The sequence below is a fragment of the Chiloscyllium punctatum genome, chromosome 24 (assembly GCF_047496795.1).
Source record: "Chiloscyllium punctatum isolate Juve2018m chromosome 24, sChiPun1.3, whole genome shotgun sequence".
Lineage (NCBI taxonomy): Eukaryota > Metazoa > Chordata > Chondrichthyes > Orectolobiformes > Hemiscylliidae > Chiloscyllium > Chiloscyllium punctatum.
The window spans coordinates 77742027-77766659 of NC_092762.1; the positions used below are offsets into that span (position 1 = coordinate 77742027).

General features: G+C 40.6%; 1 protein-coding gene and 2 non-coding genes across 3 annotated transcripts; 1 reads left to right on the forward strand and 2 right to left on the reverse strand.

The window, feature by feature from the left end:
* Window positions 1–244: 244 nt before the first annotated feature.
* Window positions 245–14009, reverse strand: ndufs7 (NADH:ubiquinone oxidoreductase core subunit S7). Its single transcript, XM_072594256.1, has 8 exons — window positions 13947–14009; window positions 10550–10586; window positions 8795–8863; window positions 7280–7397; window positions 6748–6927; window positions 4702–4748; window positions 4525–4613; window positions 245–473 (listed from the first exon to the last, which is right to left on the reverse strand). The coding sequence occupies exons 1-8, from the start codon at window positions 13960–13962 to the stop codon at window positions 376–378; spliced, it is 654 nt and encodes a 217-aa protein (XP_072450357.1). The 5' UTR covers window positions 13963–14009; the 3' UTR covers window positions 245–375.
* Window positions 14010–14146: 137 nt separating this feature from the next.
* On the reverse strand, window positions 14147–14220 carry trnan-guu (transfer RNA asparagine (anticodon GUU)). Its single transcript has one exon. It is a non-coding gene; the product is annotated as a tRNA-Asn (tRNA).
* Window positions 14221–14446: 226 nt separating this feature from the next.
* On the forward strand, window positions 14447–14519 carry trnaf-gaa (transfer RNA phenylalanine (anticodon GAA)). Its single transcript has one exon. It is a non-coding gene; the product is annotated as a tRNA-Phe (tRNA).
* The last annotated feature ends 10114 nt before the right edge of the window (window positions 14520–24633 follow it).

Below are 24633 nucleotides of genomic sequence, written 5' to 3' on the forward strand. Positions count from 1 at the left end.
TTTTTAAAAATACAGAATCTATGAATTATTATTATGCCAGATGTAATTCATAGAAGTTATGGGAGAGCTTTCCAATTTTTACCATTGCCTATCTGCTAGAGTCAGGGAATCATCTGAAAAATGGGGTGGGGATCATCAGCAGCAGAGCTAAGGAAAATGGCATACTGCACAAAAGAGATATTATCTCAAAATGCTAAACTGCTGAAAAACAATATTGAAAGCAAAGAAACGCTAAAGCAAAATGTTTCAACTTTTTAAATGAAAGTTTATAGGACACATTTATATATGATATCACAACAAAAAAATTCATTCCTCCACCAAAGAATCCCATTATGGTCCACACGTTATAAATACTGGTTGCAATCACACATCCATTTATTTTCGATACCAAATGCTTAACCTTCTTTCCCTCTTTATTTTCTTCTGCAGTTGCAGAATTCCATATAGAAGTGCTTCAGCTGTAGGTGGGCAGCCTAATGTAAAAGGAAAAGCTATTAGATATCCAAAATAACACTTTGAAGTAATCACACCAAAAGGAGTAGCAACTCTTTTGCATGAATTCAACTGAATGGAGACAGAACACAATATGCAATACAATACTCTTAAGGTTCAGGTAGACTTTCTCCACCTTGTTTCCTCCATTCTCTACTGGAAACAGAAGCCCTCCAGTACTGTGGTTCTCTAATTGTGGTCCATGGAACACTTGTCCATGGACTGGTTCCAAATGCAAGCCACTGATGTACAATGTCAGGGCTAAATCAAAACAAGAGAACAAATCAGAGACCTTCCACAAATTTGATTGGAAGTGGATCAGCTCCTGTGTGCATGGTACAAGTAATGATAGACACAAGCAACAATAATGCAGCAATTTTAAAGAAAGATATACATTAATCTTGTGCAACTGTGACATTGGATTCTTAGTGTGGAGTCTGATGTGAAGCTGAAGCAGATATCACTTCAGTGGTGTCTCCAGAAGATTGGAGAGAAATTGTGGGTCATGGAACTTCTCCTGTTTCCAAGACCCTTATCAACCCCTTTTAACCCTCAACAACTTTGAGTACCTTTGTGATGCACTGGGTTCTACAGAATAGGACACAGCAGCATAGAAGGTCATTTGGGCTAGAGTCTGTGCCAGCTCTTTCCAACAGAAACAGAGTCAGTCCTATCACCTCTCTGTCCAGCTGTTCTTTCCCAATTTTTCTCCAAGTATTTATATAATCTCTTTTGAAGACTCATTTGAATCTGGACCCACCACCACCACACCGAGGAAGAAGATTATTTCAATCCTAATCACTTTGCATAAACATTTTTCCTTGAGTTGCCTCTGGCTGTTTTGTCAATCAACACATGAGGTTAAATCTGGACAGTGTGATTACCAGTCTTTCAGCCACCGGAAACAATGTCTTTTTTCACAATTAAAACCCTTCATAATTTTGTACTATTCAGTCTAATCTCCTCAGGCTTTCTGCCTAAGGAGAGCAGCCCCAGATTCTCTGTAATTGCTCATTTCTAGGCTTGTGATAGTAAGTTTCTTAAGTCTCTATGTAGATTTCACATTACTTTAATGCTGAGAATTGGAAACTATAGAGGACTTTATTTATATAGGCTTAGCAAGAATTCTGCACGTCAGTATACTCTGCCTTTATTTATAAAGGCCATCAAAATGCAGGTTGTGATATGATATAGTTTTGTCAGACAATTGCACACATTGTATGTGATTAGTTCCATTTCTTTGAACCCGGTCTGATGTCATAAAACTTTTTTTGAGGGCTCTTATGATTTCCTTGAGGGCTACTTTCTGATTTGCAGTTGCTGCATTTTTATTCTCCTTAACTCATTTATTAGGTGATGTAGTAACAACATCTTATATATGTGTATTCATTTGCAGCACTTGGACTGGATGTAGGCTTGCTCGCTGAGCTGGAGGCGAGCAAACCTACATTCAGAACCTCGACCTGAGCTACAAAACTCCTCAAAACCCACTAGCACTTGGACTCTAAGTATCAAAATTAGAAGAATTCATCACTATCCTTAATTAATTAGCTCAGGTGATTTTAAAGTTTTCCTGGCTCCCAGTTAGTTGCGTATTATTTTGTTAATGGGTTTAAAACTGTAAGTTTTACATCCTTTGTAAGTACCTTCTATTCACCACCATGTAGCCTCACTACCCCCACAGCCTCCTCTTCCCACCCCTAATTGCAACCGCCTCCTTCCCTCATACTCCCCTCACACTTAGTGGGGGGAGGTGAGAATGAGGAGGCTAAGTGCTGCCTCTGTCCTACACCTAACGCAAATTCCTCTTTCTTATGCCCCATTTGCAGTCTCCTTGTTCCAACCTCCCTAAATGTTTCCCCACCTGTAACGTCCTCCTTCCTGGTCTGCCTTTCACTCCATTCCTGTGCAGCTTCCTTCCCTCTAACTCCACTCTTTCAGCCTTCTCCACCATGCATCCCCCTCCAGCATCTCCCCCATCCTAGACTCTTTCTACCCCACCTCTTGTAGCCTCGCATTTCTTTACCACCTCCCCATTCCCTCCTCACAGTCTCCTTCCTCTCTCTGGCACAACTCTGGCAGTAAACAGCAGTGCCCTGGATTTGACCTCAAGGCTTGGGTTTGGCTGGCATTGGTCCCAATGACTCTCTGCCTGCAGTCACTGAATTTCTCAGCTTCCCCTCACTAGTGAGCCTATCAGCAGCAAATGTAGGATAGGAGAAGCCTGTATTTGGAGGACCATGAGAAACTGAATTTTGATTGGAGCAGCAGCTACTCAGACTCCATCTCTCTAAGGTACTGGTATGATTCAGATTGGTGGGTGATGGGTATTGCTACCTGTGCCCAGGATGCCCTACTCCTGAAGATGTGGTCCTGATGACCAGCACCATATGCAACCCTTCTCTTGGACCCTGAATTATAATTCTCATGTTTGCTAGAAGTGGCAAACCAAAGTGATTGGGTTAAGTTGGTGCAGAGTTGTGTGGACAAAATGTCAGTGGAACACTTTCAGGAATTCAGGAATTCAAGTTGTTCATTGTGAGCAACACTAAAGTTTGTTTTGTTTTATTTATCCATGAAGATGTGGGCATCGCTGGCTAGGCCAACATTTATTGTCCAAAAAGCAGCTAAGAGTCAACCACATTCCTGTAGGTTGGACTTATATATAGGCCAGACCAGGTCAGGATGGCAGATTTCCTTTCTCAAGGATATTAGTGAACCAGAAGGGTTTTCCAACAATTGGCAACAGCCGTATGGTCATCATTAATCTTTCAAGTCCAGATTTCTCCTTTATTGAATTCAAATTCGATTATCTGCTATTGCAAGATCGGAATCCAGATCACCCGACACGATCTGGTGTCTGGATTAATAGTCTAGTGATGATACCAGAATACCATCACCTCCCCTATCTTCAGTCAGCTCAAAAACACGTGCTCTCCATCAGGGCTCGCACAATCAATCATAGAACCCATAATCTTCCTCACATGGATCTAAATGTTCCTGTCTAACAACTGCTGCCTCAGTCAAGGTCAGCTAACATGTTGGGAACAGAGAATCAAATCTCTGAGGCTCTCAGCTTCACCTTATTTACTTTGTCAACTGAGCTAACAGAGGGGCTTGATTTTAGGGAGTTCACCACTAATTTCAATTTTAACTAAAAATAATCGTCCCTTATCACCCCCACCCTACAGTCTTCTCCTCTGGTCACATGCTTTTAACTTTATTTCACCAGTGAGTCAGGCCCTGGATTGGTGAGGGTGGAATAAAAGATGTATGTTCCTGCTCGTTATCCTTTTGACTGAATAGATGTAATGGATAGTAGTCCACGTATGATTTCACTTTCCCTTTTCCCTACTAGTGTAGAGGAACACACGATCAAATATTCAACTAAACAATAAACTTTTAACAAGAGATAATTTAAAGAATGTGGGTATTAGTTGCAAAGTAATATTTGTTGTTTCACCCTAAATACTGTCAAGGTGCTTGTAAGCTTGCTTCTTCCATATGACTGGAAAGGTGCAGCAGGCCAGGCAGCATCCGAGGAGCAGGAGAATCGACGTTTCGGGCATAAGCCCTTCTTCAGAATTCCTCGGATGCTGCCTGGCCTGCTGCGCTTTTCCAACACCACACTTTTTGACTGCAGTCCTCGCTTTCTCCTACTTCTTCCATATGACTGAATGGCTTACTATGCTGTTTCAGAGGGCAGTTAAGAAGTCAATCACATTGTGTGGGTTTGGAGTCACATAGATCAGACTGAGTTAAGGACAGATTTCATTCACTGAAGGATGCTGGTGAACCAGCTGTAATTTGATGACAAGCTGTTGGCTTGGAGGTTACTAACAATTACAATACCTTTCATTTAAATTACAGATGTATTTAATTCATTGAATTTACATCCCACAGCTACCATGTCAGATTTCAATTCAAGACTCTGAATCATTAGTCAAGGTCTTGGAATTACCAGTCCAGTAACAATCAGCTTTATGTGTTGCACTGATAAATTGGCAATTTTTCTCTGATCACTGCACTCACCTGGAACGTAAATATCTACTGGCACAATTCTGTCACAGCCCCTCACCACAGCATAGGAGTAATGGTAATAACCACCACCATTTGCACAGCTGTAAGAACAATGTCACTATTAGAACTTTGGCTTTCAACAGTGATCAAAATAGTAAAATCTGCTATGAAGCTTATTAATATGCTCACCTGCCCATAGAGACTACATAGCGAGGTTCAGGCATCTGATCATAAACCTACACAAAATAAGTAAAACGGAATTTACCTTTCCATCATATAACAGTTCTTCTTTTATATGTTTTTGGTGGCTCAATAATGACTAACATTTGGCTACATATCCATTTTGATGGTAATTAAATGGATTGTTTAATTTTTAAACTTTTATTAACATTGTACTTGTGAGAAAATATCAATTAGAGTCATAGAGTCAGAGAGGTGTACAGCACAGAAACAGACCCTTTGGTCCAACTCGTCCATGCTGACCAGATATCCTAACCTAATCCAGTCCCACTTGCCAGCACTTGGCCCACATCCCTCTAAACCCTTCCTATTCATATACCCATCCAGATGCCTTTGAAATGTTGTAATTGTATCAAGTCTCCACCACTTCCCATGGCAACTCATTCCATACACGCACCACCCTCTGCAAGAAAAAGTTGCCCCTTAGGTCCCTTTTAAATTTTTTTCCCCTCTTACCCTCAACCTATGCCCACTAGTTCTGGACTCCCCCACCCAAGGAAAATATCTTGTCTATTTATCCTAGCCATGCCCCTCATGATTTTATAAACATCTATAAGGTCACTCCTCAGCCTCCAAAGCTCCGGGCAACAGCCAAGGTCTCTTTGTTCAGCAATACTCTCCAGGACTTTCTCATTAAGTCCTGGCGACTGACTGTGTGGAGTTTGCACGTTCTCCCCGTGTCTGCGTGGGTTTCCTCCGGGTGCTCCGGTTTCCTCCCACAGTCCAAAGATGTGCAGGCCAGGTGAATTGGCCATGCTAAATTGCCCATAGTGTTAGGTAAGGGGTAAATGTAGATGTAGGGGTATGGGTGGGTTACGCTTCGGCGGGGCGGTGTGGACTTGTTGGGCCGAAGGGCCTGTTTCCACACTGTAAGTAATCTAATCTAATCTAATCTAAATAAGAGCAGGGCTTACCTTTCCCAAATGCAGCATCTCACATTTATCTAAATTAAACTCCATCTGCTACTCCTTGGCCCATTGGCTCATCTGATCAAGATCTTATTGTAATCTGATGTAATCTTCTTCGCTGTCCACTACACCTCCAATTTTGGTGTCATCTGCAAACTTCCTAGCCATACCTCCTATGTTCACATCCAAATCATTAATTAACTTTATTTTGTAAACATTTTTGTAACAGAGTTGAAATGCATCCCTCTTGTTTTAGGAAGACAAAACATTTTGGGCATTTTCATTTAAACTGAATTTTAAAAATTGTTCTTCTTGTTAAGATTGCCAATGCTAGGATTAGTATTTCAGAAAAGTTACCATTTTTAGAGATCCTCTGTTTCTCAAGCGCAAAACATTATTGATTTACAATATAACCAATTTCAGAGAACAATTCTTTTTAATTCTTTCAAGGCCTCTGAATGTTGCTGACTGGGCCAGCATGTGTTGGCCATTCCTAATTGCCCTGACGACAGCAAAGAGTCAATCATACTCCTGTGTGGCCTGGAGTCACATGTTGGTCAGATCTGTGGAGATTTCCTTCCTTATAGGTCACTTGTGAACCAGATGGGTTTTTACAACAATCAATAGTGGTTTCATGGGGATCTCATGAGGCTATCTTTTTATTCCAGAATTTTATTGAATCCAAATTTTACCAGCTGCTTTAGTGGGATTCAAATCCATGTCCCGAGAATATTTTATTTAGATTTTTGTACATAATTTCACCATCTGCCATGCCCACAGAACATTAGCCAAAGTTCTGGATGACATCGACGTTACTATAACGCCACCTCCTTCCTCCTCTCAAAAGGACCGAAACAGAGAAGGCCTGTGCACACAGCAGGTCAATCAGCCAAGCAGTGAAAAGCCTTTGCAGGGTCACACTCAACAGAAGAACATTTCTGAAGAAGGAGATTGATCAGTAACATCGACTATTCTCACTACAGAAGGTAATCGGCTGTCTTAGATTCACATTTACAGCGTTTTAATATTGTGCGTGTTTGAAAGGAGGAAACCTGCAGAAAGCATGGCAACAAAATCACTGGGTCACCTTTCGAAGAGCTGGAGCCATTTTGTTTGTGAGAGTACCAGCGACGATCATGACGTCTGACTGCCGAGGACTAGCACGGAAGACGATGCCGAACCGGTCCATGTCATACCTGGGCGCTGCCATGTGCATCATTTCAACGGCACAGCAGGCAAGGCCAAAGGTCATGGGCCATAAAGAACTCTGAAAGCATTAATAACAATCTTTCAAACACAAACGCTTCTCACTTCGAGTCATATAGAGATGTACACATTTCTAATCAATTATTTTCAAAATGCCTCTGTGCCACAGACTGTAAACAAAATCCGATTAAAAGGGAGTAATTACAACTACACCATACTAAATAAAGCTGCAATGCAATATATTAAATGTGTTATCAGTCCCAAAATACACTTTAGTAGATAATAGCCAGATGTAGCTGTAATTTGAAGCCACATCCTAAATCCAATTAGTTAAACACTTAATACATCTGTTCAATTACTTGCATAATCACACACACAAGTTAACACTATCTCTTTGCAAATGCAGCACTCACCCGTCGGGCCCAATTTATCAGCTCATCTAGTTTTGTGATGACATACTCTCCTTTATTGCTGGGAAGTGAAAACTTCTTGGCAGCTAATTCAGTGCTTGCCTGTTTGGCTAGTGTGGAGCTGGAAAACAAACAATTCCAGTCCCAATTAGATTTTAAATGAAACCTCCAACAAAAAAAAAACACATAAATGTCCCCTTATTGTAAAGTCATTGAGATAATATTGAAAACTGGGCAGATTCAGTTCTCTGTTTAATTCTTAGAAGGAAAAGGAAAGAATGATTAGGTGGGTGACGGAGGTAGCTATGCAGTGGGCTTGATGAGTTGATTGCTCTTTCCCTTTCAAGAAAGGTTCAGTCTGTATGTTTAAGACAAACGCTGCTCATGTTTCAAGTTAGACTTATCAATGAAACTTAAGGGAATTGTTTTCGTCTTTCACACATGCAATGAACTGTCACACACTTTCAGTACTTTTCTGCTCAATCCCTGCTATGCTTACATATTCAAAAATGTTGATAAAATACAGCTTTGTTAAATTGAACATTTCTAATAAAACAAATTGTAGATTTTGATTAAACATCAACCACCATTTTCACTTGGATGTTGGTAATGGAGGATGGTTGTGTCATAAGTAAGGGTAACTTGTATGATGCAATGTGGGGTACATTCCTTTTTTTGCACGTAAGCCTCAGGGAGTGATTTACATTCCTGAGATGTATTTGCCTTTCTATTGCCACATACAGAGGATCCTTAATTTCCGGCATTCGATTATCCTGCAATTTCACAAGGTCCCGATGCTTGGCTAAACTATGTTATCTGGAATTCGAATAATCAAACAAAATACTCCCTGCCTGTTTCCTTCGGATAATCGTGGTTCCTCTGTATTTTGGCCACAGCTGCCACCTCTTTGCAACACTTTTCAGGCTTCCCATCTCCTCCCCTGTTTCAACCCTTTTTCCCCCCACATTCTTGTCTCACTATTACCTTGTTCCTTTATCAATTGTGTCAATTAGTCACTGTTGCACTCTGCAGAATGCTGACTGTGAAAATATGCACCAGAATCCCATCACTAAGGCACATCCACTTTATCAGACATAACCAGCAAACTGAAATGCTTTAAAGACCTGATCATGGCTGATATCAGTGAAGACTTTTTATTTGTCACTACAGGGGAGTAATGAGATGTGAACAGCTGATTGAAACTGCTTAAAGGCAAGATTTTGGACTATTCCAAAATCAGTCTTTTAAAAGTTTCAAATTGACTTAATTGCTCAAAATAGTTGGGGATTTTAACATATTATAAACTATGTTTTTATAATTGCCTCCTATGAGAGGGAAAAAGCTGCAGTTCAGATGTGTCTGATATCATGCATGAGAGTAACGTGGACTGTTTTACAAGACCTATGCTCTCTTACATTTTTCTGACACAATCAGCTTAATACTATTTCCATTACAATTTAACCATTCTGGCACAGAGGCTACAATATGTACTTGACAATAGTCTTAAAATAGTCTTACCTTTCTGCCTTTTCTGTCACTGTGGTCTGATGGAGACACCGTGAATGACTAGCAAGGACTGAACCAGGTCTGAAAAACAAGTCCGTAATTAAAGAAAGGTATACAGTGCTGCTTTTAATGATACTTCTTACATTGTAATAATTTGCAATATTGCAAAATTATATCCAAAAGTATTATTTGTAAATACAATAATAGCTGTGAAAACAAAGAAACAGTTAAATGACAGCCCAAAGCTCCAATGCACAGCATTGTGAAACGCACAGGAAGGAAGATTCCTAAAGAGTGAGCACCTAGTTAAAACAAACAAAATTCTGGGAATATTTAGCTAGTCAGGCAGCATCTGTGGACAGGAGAGAAGCAAGATTATTTATTGAGTTGACAACCTCTCATCAGAATCTGAAATGTCAACATTTTTAAATTGCTCCACAGATATTGTCCAATCTGCTGAGCTCTTACAGCCTTTGCTGTTGTTATTATAGATTCCCAATCCCTACACTTTTCTGCTTTGATTTTCATGTGGACCTTGATGTCTTGGGGGAGCACTGAATAGGGATGAGAATCTTTGTTATAGAGCAAAGTTTAAGTTGCAGTCATGTAACCAGTATTCAAGAAAAGAGCTAAAGAATGGCTTCTATCTTCACATTGGAATGATGTGAAACACTGGGCACACTAACAAGAATGCACAACAGCATCCTGAATTGTTCTGATAATTTGCACATAAAACAAATTTCCACATAAAACAAATCTCCCAAAGTCTGTAACAAATGAGTAACGTATGAATCCTATAAGGGCAAGAGGAGGAAACTCAGTCATTTATCTAACTGCTGTTTGGAACTTTTCCTCTGCACAAATTGCGTTGTTTACCCACAAAACAACTGATAGCATTTCAATAGTAATTTATTATGATGGATTTTGGAACATGCTGAGGAGGGAGGGGGGAGGGGGGAGGAGGGAGGAGGTGGGGGGGGGAGAGGAGGTGGTGGGGGAGGGGGGGAGGAGGTGGGGGGGGTAGGTGGGGGGGGGAAGGAGGGGGAGGAGGTGGGGGGGAAGGAGGGGGAGGAGGTGGGGGGGAAGGAGGTGGGGGGGAAGGAGGTGGGGGGAGGTGAGGAGGTGGGGGGGGGGGGGGGGAGGTAGGTGGGAGGAGGTTGCGGGGAGGAGGGAGGTGGTTGGGGGGGGGGGGGGGAGGTGAGGTGGGGAGGTGAGGTGGGGAGGTGGGGGGAGGTGAGGTGGGGAGAGGTGGGGGGAGGTGGGGAGAGGTGGGGGGAGGTGGGGGGAGGTGGGGGGAGGTGGGGGGAGGTGGGGGGAGGTGGGGGGAGGTGGGGGGAGGTGGGGGGAGGTGGGGGGAGGTGGGGGGAGGTGGGGGGAGGTGTGAATTCCACAGATTCACAACCCTGAGGGAGAAGTAGTTTCTCAACTCTATTAAATTTGCGACTTTAGACTATAACCTCTTGTCCTAGAATGCCGAAAAAAGGAAGCATCCGCTTCACGTCTATCCACACCTTTTATCATTATGAACACATCAATTTGATTTCTCCTCATTCTTCTAAATTCCAGAGCCTAGACTGTTCAATCTCCCTTCACAAGACAAACCTTAGACAGTCAGTCTGTTTTTCTTTTTTTTTGCAGCATGTCTCTCATTCGGAGGTTTAAAGTCACTACTCCTGTTATTTTCCACCCCATCCCAGCTTAGGAGGCTGCATTCAATAATCTTTCAAAGATAGCTTTTACAAAGTAATGTAAGGTTTGTAGGCTGACCTGGAAACAACAGATACGAATCCACCGAGACGCAAAACTGCAAGAGACAAAATAAAAACACACAAAAACTGAGTAATGATTTGAAAATGAAACATACTTCAATCCATTAAGTTTATTAAAAACATAAATGCTTATAGTTTAACATATAGTTTTAAATAGCTGGCAGTGAACCCAATTATCCTTATTAACCAAGCAAACATTGGAGTGTGGAGTAAGGAGAAATACAGTGAAGTAATCCAATGAACATATACTGTATAAAAGCAAATTACTGCGGATGCTGAAACCTGAAACCAAAAGAGAAAATGCTGGAAAATCTCAGCAGGTGCGGCAGTATCTGTAAGGAGAGAAAAAAGCTGAGGTTTCGAGTCTAACTGACCCTTTGTCAAAGCTGTATTGTAAATAGGAGTTGGAGTAAGCCATTCAGCCCCTCCACTTTGCTCTGCCAGTCAACAAAATCCTGGCTCAGTTCTCAATTTCTCTTCCATTCCAACTTATCATAACTTTCAACTTCCCAACATTTCAAAAATCTACCTACCACCTCTTTAAATACTTTGTGATGTTTTAAATATTCCACGCCTTTCAGGGGTAGAGAATTCAGATCTTTAGTATGATCTGTGAGAATAAAAACAACTTCCCATCTCAGTTTTAAATGAGTGTTCTCTTATTCTATAGCTAAGTCCCCTAATTTAACAGTGCCCCATGAGTGGAAGGTCCATTTGCCTTCCGGGGTGGGGGTGCACTGAATAAAAATAAGTACTTATATGTTGTAAAAGTTTTTCTGATATCCTCTTTAGCTACCCCTAAGCATTCTATTAAAACTTCAGTTTACATATAGACCAATTCTCAGTTTTTCATTCACTGGATGAGGATTTGACCTTTCAGCATCTCTGGAGGTGCTTTTCCCTTTCCTTTTTCAACAATGAAATTCCGACAGACAGCAATTTACAGGAAAATGAATGGGAACAGCTACTACAAGATTTTCTGTTCCTTCTCTAAACAGAAAGAAGAGACAGGGGTTTAGGTGCTTTCTCTTTATAGTCTGGAAGCTTATCCTGTACTGTCCACATAAAATGCTGTAGCCACTTGCCTAGAAGCCAATCAAGTAGTAACAATTCTGCAGAGCCCTCCTGAACCACACAACTAGCCCTCAATTAGAAGACCATCAAGAGCAAAACTGCCCTGATTCCATACACATGTCTAGCATCTTCCCTCACTGCTCAAAAACATTTAACCCATGATGTGTTCCTTTAACTTGTGTATTTAAATTGCAAACACCTTTTTACACAGCTTGGTTTAAGGAAAAGCATAATTTCCCCATTTATTAGTCCACATGCCAAAAAAAAGTGTCCGTTACACTTGGGCAACTTCGTCTTAAGCTTTATTGAGAAAAACTATGAATTTATATACATTTTAATTTATGTTCAAGATGTGGGTTTTGCTAGCTAGGCCAGCATTTGTTGTATATCCCAGATGCCCTCAAGAAGCTGACCTGGACAGTTGAAGCATAATCTTCAATAAAGGGGTGCAGAAAATTAGGGATGCATAAAAGGCTAGTATTGGTGTTATTGGAGGCTGTAAGACTGAAGGAGGTTATAGAAATGAGTCACCTAGGCCATGGAGGGCTTTAAACATAAACATTGAGATGATTGTGTACCAGAAACCAACAAAACACAACAATGCGTGATGGGATTTGATACAAAAAAGGATACAGGCACAGTTCAAGTTTGGTGCCGCAGGATGGGAGACAGTCAGGAGAGTTTAAAGTAGTCAAGTCTGGATGTAACAAAAGCACAAGTGAAATGTATCTAGCTCCATTTCATTCACCCACCACTCTCTGAGTAAAGAGCCTACCACTGACATTTTCCCTAAAGCTTCCTCCAATTACCTTCACTCAGTTCACTGTACATGGTATACTATAAACACAAACTAGGAGATTAACATTGAGACAGACAACTGCACAGACAAGACAAGCAGCAGGCTGGGAGAATGCAGCAAGCCAGGCAGCATCAGGAGGTGGAGAAGTCAACATTTCGGGTGCAACCCTTCTTCAGGACACCTGAAACGTGTCCTCCTGATGCTGCCTGGCCTGCTGTTCTTCCAGCCTCCTGCTTGTCTACCTTGGATTCCAGAATCTGCAGTTTATTTTTGTCTCTCATTGCACAGGTGGACAAAAAAAGTGGCTGGAGAAACTCAGCAGGTCTTGCAGCAGAGAGAAAGCAGAATTAAGGTCTCGAGTACAGTGATCCCTCGTCAGAGCACTGCTTTCTGAATAGTCTAAACACTCTAAAGTCGTTTCAAAATCCAGGCCCGAGACTTCTTTCCAAAAAGGCGCTGCCTGACCTACTGTATCCCCGGGGGTTTCTGGAATGGATTTGGACGATTCTAATAGACGGGATAGAAAGGAAGGAGAAAGTGAGGACTGCAGATGCTGGAGATCAGAGCTGAAAAATGTGTTGCTGGAAAAGCGCAGCAGGTCAGGCAGCATCCAAGAAACAGGAGAATCGACGTTTCGGGCATAAGCCCTTCTTCAGGAATGAGCCCTCCTTCAGGCTCATGCCCGAAACGTCGATTCTCCTGCTCCTTGGATGCTGCCTGACCTGCTGCGCTTTTACAGCAACACATTTTCAGCTCTACTTTAGCTAATGAATCAATATAGTATCTGGCCACATCTGCTGGTCAGATCACTTACCGCCCTGTTAAAAAGAGACTCAGCTATTACTATTAGGGTTTGTCTTCACATACTCTTGTGACGGCTTGTGTAACTAATGCAATCTCTGGTTCCAATCCTAGAGGGCTTTTTAAAATTATTTTTAATTCATTTGTGGGTGCAGGAATCATTATGAAGATCAGTATTTAAGGTCCATCCCTAAATACCTTTAACCTGAGTGACTTGCTCGACTATTTCAGTGTGCAGAGAACCAGGTCACTGTGGGTCTAGAGTCATATAGGCTAGACTGGGTAAGAACAGCAGGTTTCCTTCCATCAAGGGGGGTTTGTGGTGACCATTAATGAGACTATCTTTTATATCAGACTAATTTTAAATAATCAAACTTAGATTTTCTTTTCAGTTACCATTTTTCAGCGATAGAAAGGAAGGTCAGGTTCTGGACCAGGCTGCACGCCTCAGACAGAAAGTAAAGTCTATGCACGTACACGGAGTGTCGACACATTGAGCTGTTTAATCGTCGGAGCACAGTCTGTAAACCGAGGGCCCGACGTTGTCAAGGAGGAAAGGTCAGGGCCGGGACACCGGGCAGGGGTATGACCTTGTGACCGCAGCGGGAAACCCGACACCATACCGATCACACCGACTACAATCACCTCACCCTCTCCCGCCTGTGATCTCCGCCGTGAACACATACATAAAACCAAAGCGATTAAACAACAACGCACTCACCTCCCAGCGTCGCCATCTTGACCGGAAGCTGGTGCTCCCCCGAAATAGGTCCCTCCTCCGCCGCCGCCGAAACAGGGAGGGGGGGGGGGGTCAGCGGCAATGAAATAAATAGTCCTTTAAGAATGCTTCAGGACAATAGAAGGCATCTTTGCGTGTTCTAAATCGTGCATTCTTTTAAAATTGGGAGTAAAATTATTAGCCGTCCCTGGGTGGGCTCGAACCACCAACCTTTCGGTTAACAGCCGAACGCGCTAACCGATTGCGCCACAGAGACCAGCTGGTGCGAGAATCTCTGGGAAGGACTAATAAAGGTACAGACAGCGATCCCATGGCGGCGGGGACACTTCACACAGGATTGAATTTTTAAAAATGGTTTATAGCAATTTAAGAACAGAGATCGTTTTGTAGGGTTTCGTACGCCCACGGACACCACACTGATCGATCAGACTAACATTCCTCGCCGTGCACTTGGATCCTCAGTCACCGATGATTAGTGTGGTGCCGAAATAGCTCAGTTGGGAGAGCGTTAGACTGAAGATCTAAAGGTCCCTGGTTCGATCCCGGGTTTCGGCAGATCTTTTATTTTCCCCCCCCTCTCTCTCTCTCTCTCCCCCCTTCCCAAACACGCCAGTTTCAAACTGCGTGTGGCACTCCTAACATTTTGAACATTCATTTCAATTCCATTTAACTGGCTATGCGGATGTTTATTGATTGGGTTTTTAAAAAAATCAACATGCAGGAATCATGGAGGCTTTCTTGATGGGTTGTGGACATCATTAACAAGGTCAGCAATTGTTGCCCATCCCCAATTGCCCTTAAAACTGTGTGGCTTTCCAGAGGTCTGTTAAGAAACCACCACATTATGACACATTCTGGATTGACAGCGGAAAAAATAAATTATTCAACCCGGGTAGTCCCAAACTCCTCTTCATTGTATCTACATATTGCCTTATGTCTTAAGTAAATGGTTATCTACCTTCACCTTAACTTCAACTACTTGCTGTTTGGTTCAATCACTTCCACAGGAGCTCCACATTAAATTAACTACGTAGACCAGAGGGTGTAATGGCCAATATCTATCCATCAATTAATATCACTAATAAAAACAGATTACTTGATGATTATCTTGCTGATGTATCTGAGACCTTGCTGTATACAAACTGGCTATTGCTTTTCCTGCACCTACAACGATAGCTAAACTTTGAAAGAAATTCAAAGGCTATAAAACACATGCGTTGATGAAAAAAAGCTGTTTTTTCTTCAGTGAGAAAGCAAAAGCTCTGAAATCAACTAGGAACAAATTGGACGCAGCCATATTAAACAGGACGGGAGAATTCAGGTTATTTGTAATCATCTTGTCCAGGGAGCATTGAGTGCAAATCCCTTCCTTATACAGGTTACTGAATAAGCACTAACTATACGTTTTTAAAAAAACACATCTGTTTTCCTTCTCCTGAAGGCTTCTTGCACTTGTTACAAGATATCTAGTTGGATAAATCTGAGGGCAAACAGTCATGAACACTACAGTAGAAGTCCATAGAGAGCTTTGACACAGGGTCAGTTAGACTCGAAACGTCAGCTCTTTTCTCTCCTGACGGATGCTGCCAGATCTGCTGAGACTTTCCAGCAGTTTCTCTTTTAGTCATAATCCAATCTTCTTTTAATTGGCAACTACACATTCTTACATCAGAAGCTCAATCTTGTAGAAAGGACTAATCCTGAACCTCAGTATCCTTGAGTAGCGAAAACAGAGTGTGCTGGAGAAACACAACAGGTATGGCAGTAGAGCTTTGAAGATGTAATGTTGCACCATTGCCTTTAATCTCTCTATGAAGTTCTACTGCAGCATTCATCCTATCATAATTGTTATTGGCTCCAAATACCTAGTTCAGCATCATGAATTCCCTCTATTACCTTCACCTCACTTAAGGTTGGGCACCCTTCCTAACCTCTCATCTTTTGCTTGTCAGTTCTGCCCTGAAACATTTTTCTTACATTAAAATTATGCTGTAATATAAAATGATACAGCACAAAAGATCATTCAGCTCTGAGGCAACTCTTTCAAAGTGCTATATCTATTTCTCCAAAGCCCAACAATTTTCTTCCTTTTCAAGTAATTATCCAATTTCCTTTTCACAGTTACTATTGAATCTGCTTTGACCATACTTTCATAGTGCTATCAATAATACCCTGCATAAAGAATTATTTCCTCTTGTAGTTTAGAATATAGGGATAAGTGTAGGTCATTCAACTCCCTGATCCTGCTCTTCAATCTAGGTCACAACTGATCATCCACTTCATTACCATCTTCCCACACTATCTCTATATCCTGTGATGTCATTAATAGCCAGCAAACTATCAAACAAGTTTCTGGTTTCCTTTCCAATTACTTTAAATCTATGCCCTCTACACCCTCCTGTCACTGCAAATAATTTCTCCTTTTTAATCCTATTCTTCTAATTCTCCCCTTAACCTTCTCCATTTAAAGAGATGAATTTCAGTTTCTCCAGTCTCTTGATGACCCTTAAATCCTTTAAGCTTGACACAATTAAGTAAATCACCACTGCATCCTCGAATGTTTTGAAATCTTTCCTAAATAGCATGTTCAGAACTGTCGACACAACTCAGATTTAACCAACGCCTTCTACATGTTTAGCAAAACCTTCTCTTTTTTTGCTCCAATCATCTAGTTATAAAAAAATCTTATTTCCACTTTTATCAACCATCTCAACATTTTTACTGCCTACACAGACTTGCGTTCACACATCCTGACGTCTCTCTATCCTTACATCTACTTTAAAATTGTATCAATTAGCTTTTATTGCTTTGCTTCATTAGTCTTAACTTCACACATCTATGCATTGCATTTCATTTACTACGTGCCTATCCATTTCAACAACTGTGTCCTCCCGAGATCTGTTACTATCATTTTTTATTATTTGGAACGTTTGGGTTTTGTGTCAGATTTAGCCATACAAGCCTGTTGTCATTCAATGAGATTATGGTGGATTTTTAACCTGACTCCATATATCCATAAATTCTTATCTGCAGTCTTTAAAATTATACAGTGAACAAGTCATCAATGATTCCAAAAAGAAACAGTGGTCCTAATATTAATCATTGGTAGAATCCACTACCTATTTCCATTCAGTCTGAAAAACAGTTGTGTGGGTCATAAGGCTAATCTTCAAAATACTTGACATAATACCCCAGCCTTCTGCCTGACCACTGTGTTGCCTAAGTTAGTTTTGATCATAACCTTAAAATAAGCCTTTTCCTTATCTCACTAATAATTGTTTTATTATTCATAATAATGTTATGACTGAAATTATTTTATAAGTACAGATCTGAAGGTGAGTCATAAGGGACTCAAAATATTATTGGTTTTTCTCTCTTCAGATGTTGCCAGACCTGCTGTATTGCTCCAGCTTCCTGTTTATTTCAGGTTTCCAGCATCTGCAGTAGCATAAACACAATTATCTGAGTAATGCAAACTTTTCTACCAATTAAGCAGTTGCCATTGTTTGTGACAAAAGTATTAGACTGAAAAACCATAAAGCTGGGAGGAAAAGTAAAATGTATCATAATACTCCTTACCCTTAACAGGAAACCAGAATGTTAAAAGAATATGTCTTGCTGAAGAACTTGCAACTTGGAGGGAATGGCTACTGTATGAAAAGAATTCCAACAGTTTATGATGTGGAGGTGCCAGCATTGGACTAGGTGGACAAAGTTAAAACTCACACTACACCAGATTATAGTCCAACAGGTTTATTTGAAACTACAAGCTTCTGGAGCACTACTCCATCAGGTAACTAGTGGGGCAGGATCATAGGACACAGAATTTATAATAAAAGATCAAAGTGTTATAAAACTGATGCAATGTATTGAACAAACCTAGATTGCTGTTAAGTCTTTAATCACTTAGAAGGGGGATGCAGATTTTGATTGATTAATATGTAAATCCCAGAATTTCTTTCAAGTCACAGTCCTGAGACAACTTTAAGTTTTATCAGTATATAAAAAGAGGTAACATCTCAGCTCAGACAATGCACTAAAAAGTGTGAGGTTAGAGTCTGTATCCCAATCTTGAGCCAGACTGGTTCTATTTCCAAAGGAGGAATTTATAAAATGTCACACAGACTGACTGCCTGCAGATTGTATGTTTTTTGAAGTGTTGTGTGATTTTTAACAGTTTATGTGCAAAGTTAACTCATTGACCAAGTACCAAGTACTATACCATCAGAAATAAAAATAGGATGTTTGGCCCCTTGAACCTGCTCAACAATTCAATAGGATCCGATGTTCCTCACGTCAACTTTCCTGTCCTTTCCCCATAAGCCTTGGTGCCACAACATACTTGTAAAAGTGTACATATGATTTTATGATTGGTCACAGAGGTGGTATGGCTAAGAGGGCTCGAGCATAGCAAGGTCTGTTATGTTCATACGCAGACAAGACATGAAGAATAGGAAGAAAAAACCCCAGAAGACTGAATACAAGTGCCATTCAGTATCCATAACTAATATGGCAAGCATATAACCTGGCTTAGACTATAACTAATTGTCCAAGTTTATTGCAGTCATAAGCCCGTTTTGACTTTGTCTCAATAAAATACTTCACAACTGAATATTCCCTGAGAAGTCCAATTTTGAAAGAAAATACAAAATGCTGGAGAAACGCAGCAGCTCTAGCAGCATCTGTGGAAAGTAAGCAGAGCTAACATTTCAAGCTCAGTAATAATTCTTCAGTCTGATCCTGTACTGGTAAGGGGGATGAATCATTCTCCCAGTAGTTTTATTTCAGGTCGCTTATGTGATTCTTTATCATGTCACATCCTTTCTGATAATCCATATGAACATCAACTACACTTGCCTCTTCATTATTTCATCATATAACTCAATTCAGTTAATAAAAAATGTTTCTGTAATAAACACATGCTGGTTTTCATTTGTTAACCCAAATTTTCCAAGTTCAATTTTGTTTCTTGGACTAATGTCTCAAAGATTCCCCACCGCTGACATTAGGCTGACCATGGGTTTAAATACTGTATTTGGAAACCTCCGCTAACTGCCAAAGTAACACCTTTAGTTAAAAAGTGAAGGAAATAAAACAATTACCTCCAGTTTCATGTGTGTTATTTGGAAAATGTTGAGTGTCTATAATAGAGGATGCAAGAGGCGAGTATTTGGACATACATCAAGCAGCCAGCGTGGCTTCATGAAGAGAGAATCTAAGAAAACTACAGAATATGGGATGGCCTTATTGCATCTCAGGTGCTAGAATTATGGCAATAAAAAAGTGCTAAACAGACCTATAATACTTTTATGATAACAGAATATTAAGTGCAAGCTATTTGGAGCATCAGTTACTACTGGCAGCATCTGATTGAAGCAAACAGATCTCATTTACATTGTTTTGTAGCTTCATATATTTTTTTGTTCCAAGTGGGAACATTTTTTTCAAATGTTGTTACACTTCCCTGCAGCACCTCTCTCCAGGTGGCAAGGTTGTAACATACGAGAACACCACCAGGTTTCAGCAGATACCAGTCATGACCCCGAAAAGAAAAGGATTTTAATCTTCGATTTGGTTGCATTTTCTGCATGTGTCCTTCCAGGTTTATCTGATAGCAGGCTAAGATCTCACTGAATGGCGGAATAGACATGATGGGCTCAATGGTCTTCTTCTGCTCCAATATCATATGGTCTTATAACAGACTGCTTGGGCCATGTTTACATCGAAGAAGGATTATAAGATTGTAGCCAAAGCTGTTCTAATTTTTAAGCACTGCAAACTTTTTAAGGGCCTTCCAGTCGCAGAGACATACAGCACAGAAACAGACCCTTTGCTCCAACTCGTCCGCGCCAGCCAGATATCCTAACTAATCTAGTCCCATTCACCAGCATTTGGCCCATATCCCTCCAAACTCTTCCTATTCACATACGCATCCAGATGCCTTTTAAACGTTGTAATTGTACCAGCCTCCACCACTTCCTCTGGTAGTTCATTGAAAACGCTGCGTGAAAAAGTTGCCCATTACATCTCTTAATTTCTCCCTCCTCTCACTCTAAACCTATACCCTCCAGTTTGGACTCTCCCAAACCCAGGAAAAAGACTGTGTTTATCCTATCCATGCCCCTCATGATTTTATAAACCTCTCTAATGTTACCTCTGTCTCCACGCTCCAGGGAAAAACAGCCCCAGCCTATTCAACCTCTCCCTATAGCTCAAAACCTCCAAACCTGGCAACATTCTTGCAAATATTTTCTGAACTTTTTCAAGTTTCACAACCGACAGATATGATCATCAATAGCCTGGAAATTCTTCCTAATCTCCCACAGCTGACAGGAAGAGCACATCACTCTACTAAAGGCCATCTTTGCACCTTAACAACCTACAGTCCCAGAAAACAGCCCACTCTTACTAACTTAGGCTAGTAACCAGGTTAACTTAGTACCATGTTTTATATTTTTAAAAGTTTAATCAAGATACAGATCTCAATAAAAATGCATAATCAAATAAGAACCCATTCTTAGTATCATAGATTTACAAAAAATGTGAGGTTACACTTTAAAGCAGGCCACTTAGCTACTCTCCTGCTGTGAGCTCCCCTGCACAGGTTTCCTTAAGGTGAGCTGTGAATTTCGCTGTTTATTTTTCTTAGATGAACTGTGATGTCCAGAGATACTTGAAGCCAAACTGGAGACACAATCAGCTGTGCAAGTATATTTCTCAGTTTGATTCATTTCCCATGTGGCCTTTGTCTGTCTTCAACCTTTTTAAAGTGCCTTTGTTTCGATGTTAAAGTTCCAAAACAATTCAACAGCTTATAAAACAGTAATTACTGCTCCTAGAATTTAAGAAAATCAGTTCCAACACTGAAAAAAACCTCAAAAAAATTCTTTGTCCTCCATCTTAGGTTTCCTGAAGGTTATTTATGTCCTCCTCAGTGAAGACAGATAAAAGTATTTGTTCAACTGGTTATGCCATCTCTTTGTTGCTCATTATGAATTCACCTGATTCTAACTGCAAGGGACCTACATTTGTATTTACCAGTCTTTTTCTCTTCATGTATCTTTAGAAGCTTTTGCAATCAGTTTGTTTTTTGCAAGCTTACTTTCATATTCTATTTCCCATTCGGAATTAAATCCTTTGTGCTCCTGTGCCAAATTTTAAATTTCTCCCAGTCCTTGGGTCTGCTGCTTTTTCTGGCCAATTTAGATGTCTCCTCTTTGGCTTTAATACGGTTCATGATTTCTCATTAGCCATGGTTCAGCCACCTTCCCTATTTTATGCCAGACAGGGATGTACAATTCATCCATGTGTTATTTAAATGTCTGTCATTACCTATCCACCATCAACCCCTTAAGTATCCTTGGCTAGTTTATCCTAGCCAATGCCTCATACCATCAAAGTTAGCTTTAAGTTCAGGACCCTAGTTTCAGATTTAATTGTGTCACTCTCCAACTTAATGAAGAAATCTACCATATTATGGTCACCCTTCCCCAAAGAATCTCTCGCCACAAGGTTGATAACTAATCCTCTCTCATTACACAATACCCATCGCTTGCTCTCTAGTTGGTTCTTCAATGTATTGGTCAAGGAAAACGTCCCTCGTGCATTCTGGGAAATCCTTCTCCATCACAGTGCTACCAGTTGCATAGTTTCATAGTTATGGAAGCAGGAGTGGGCCAGTTCGTCCATCAAGCCTGCTCTGCCACTCAAAAGATCATGCCTGATCTATCTATCGTCTCAGCTCCTTCCACCTCATTATCCCCATAATCCTTTATTCCCCTACCATGCAAAAACCCATCCAACTGTGTCTTGAATATATTTAATGATACTGCTTCCTTGCGCAGAGAATTCCATAGATTCACCACTTTGAGAAAAGCAGTTCCTCCTCTGTCCTTAATCTACTTCCCCTAATCTTGAGGCCATGTCCCCTAGCCTCTATCTTATCTATTCCTTTCATAATTTTGTGTTCCTAGAAGATCTCTTCTCATTCTAAATTCTAGTTTAGTTAGTCCAATCAGTATGTAGATTGAAGTGACTCATAATAACTGTTGTACCCTTACTGCATATATTTCTAATTTCCTGTTTGATACAGTCCCCAACATCACAACTACTGTTTGGTGGTCTGTACACAACTCCTACCAATGTCTTTTTCCCTTCGATGTTCTGCAGCTCCATCCAGATTCTACAACATCCAGACTAAGTGTCCTCCCTTACTATTGTTTTAATCTTAACCAGCAACGTACCCCACCTTCTTATCCTCCCTTTACTTTTATCCTTTAGTTTCTCTACTACTAGCCTCTCAGTATCCCCATTAGGATGATAAGCTGCCATCCCCAACACCTTCAACAGGATGCCACAACCAGAAACCTTTTCCCCTCTCCTCTCTTGTTAGCACTGAACAGGTACTGTTCCCTCTGGGTCACCTTGGACCAGTCCTCCTCCAGTCTCAACATCTTCCCACAACAACTCCCCATGCAATTGCAGAAGGTACAACAGCCACTTGTTTATATTCTCCCTCAACACTATCAAAGGTTCCAGACACACCCTTCAGGTGAACCAGCAATTTACTGCATTTCAAACCAGTCTACTGCATTTGCTGCTCACAATGCAGTCTGCTTTACATTGCAATGATAATAAGCAGATTGGGTGTCCATTTTACAGAACACCTTCGTTGTATCTGCAAAAATGACTCTGACCTTTTAGGTGCTTATCACTTCAACACACTGTTCTCTGGCCAACATTTCTGTTGAGTTTTCTGCAGTGCTCCAGTGAGGCTCAGCCCAAGCTAGAACAGCATCTCATTTTCTGCTTAGGGACCTTGCAGCCTTTGGCATTCAATACAGAGTTCAATAATTTTAGAACTCTTTGTCCTTTACCGATCCTCACAGCCAGGTGTTGTCATGCCATTTTTACTCTCTTGGCCCCTTTTCTTTTTCCTTGGCATACCATCAGTATCACTTTGTCTCTCTAACAGCTGCTCTCTCTCTCTCTCTTTGGAACTCTCTTTCAAATGTTAAACCAGACAGCAATTTGTTCCTTCCTAAAAGCACGAATGGTGCACTTTTACCACATGTACTGCAATTGGCCCAGAAGGTGAATCACTGTCATCTTAAAGCTAAATAGGGATGGGCAATAAAAGGTAGCCTTGGCAATAATACTCCCACCCTATTTGTAAGTAATGAAAAAAAGTGATGCTGCCTTTAATGTTCACATCACACAAAAACCAACAGCAGTGAAACATTATTAACGTGAATCTGTTATATACACATAGACATCTAAGTGGAAACAAAAGGACTGAATTTAAAATCATTCAAAATATGAAATATAGGAAATTACTCGTGTTAGTTTTCATTTGTAAAGAGCACTTTCACACTTCCAGTGTTCCACACCACCAGTAGCTATACACAATTGTTGAACCAATTTAAAATATGACCCCAGGACATACAATAATGTACTTGTCTGTATACACATACTTGAAATCGCTGTCTTTTGCCTAGACAAATAAGAACAATGAGTAACCATTGTGTCAACTATGTTCAACTGGAAAGAATGAGTGGAGGACTTGTGTTAACATACTGAATAGGATCCAACTTTGTTGTGAAGCTTCATCCTTCTTTGACATTAATGGCACAGCCATATTACTCACCTCTCTCAAAAAGAGAGACACCAAAAATGTCTCTCTCTCAAACCAGTAAGTTGGCTTAAAAAAGTATGCAAATCCAGCTATTTTCTCTGTACTAATAAAATTGCCCATTTCTACAAGCAAACTTGGATGTAGGAAGTACAAACTTCCATTTCCGGTTAGTGTTCCTTGAAATTGGGATTTATTGGTTGACCTAATGAGTATTTTCTATGGATTTCCATACTAGTCAACCAGCTGATTGCAGTGTGTTTATAGTTTGCATGGTCAGCAGAGTACCTCACATGAGTAAAGTCGAAAATCAGGGGATATAGTAGCCACTAACTCTAGTTACGCATCACACATTCTTCCAGATCACAAATTGTAGATTGAAAACTTAGATGAGGAGGAATTCTTTCCCGAGGGTTGATTCTCTTTGGAACTCCTTACACAGACAGCTGAGAAGCCAGAGTTTAAGACTGAGACAGATAAATGTGTGATCAGGAGGGGAATCAAGGGTAATAGGGAAAGGGCAGGAAAGTGGATGTGAGGAATATCGGATCAGCCACAATGCTACTGAATGGTAGAGCTGACTCACATGGCCAAACGGTCTTCTCGTGTTCCTACTTTTTATGGTCTTATAATTTATGTGACCTACTAATATTAGATGGGAAATGGAACAATATTATCAAGGAGGTTCAGTGCTAATGCTTAGCATTTGTGAAAATCGAATACTAAAAAAAATAGAGTTTCTAATCATCAGAACCTGTTAAGCATAGTCTTGACTGATCTAAGTTTTACCAATGAATGAACAGAAAATGCTGACAATAGGTGTGTGGGTTTGAAGGTGGGTAGAGTTCCAGAGTCAAGAACAGGGCAGACTTCAAACATATGCATCAATGTTGAAGGAACTCTGGGTTAATGATGGTCTTCAACTAATCTGCTCATACAGCTATATCAAATGAACTATATCAGTTGAAACCTTTACATAGAAGCTCATATTTCATAATTGTATTTGATCTGATGAGATTTCAACATAACTGAATGTAA

Excerpts from the sequence above, each read along its gene's own strand:
- ndufs7 (XM_072594256.1), bottom strand. Across the intron at positions 4,749-6,747 it reads TGGCTCCAGCTCTTCGAAAG|GTTTATGATCAGATGCCTGA; the intron begins GTGACCCAGTGA and ends TATTTTGTGTAG. Across the intron at positions 474-4,524 it reads AGTAGATATTTACGTTCCAG|GCTGCCCACCTACAGCTGAA; the intron begins GTGAGTGCAGTG and ends CTTTTACATTAG.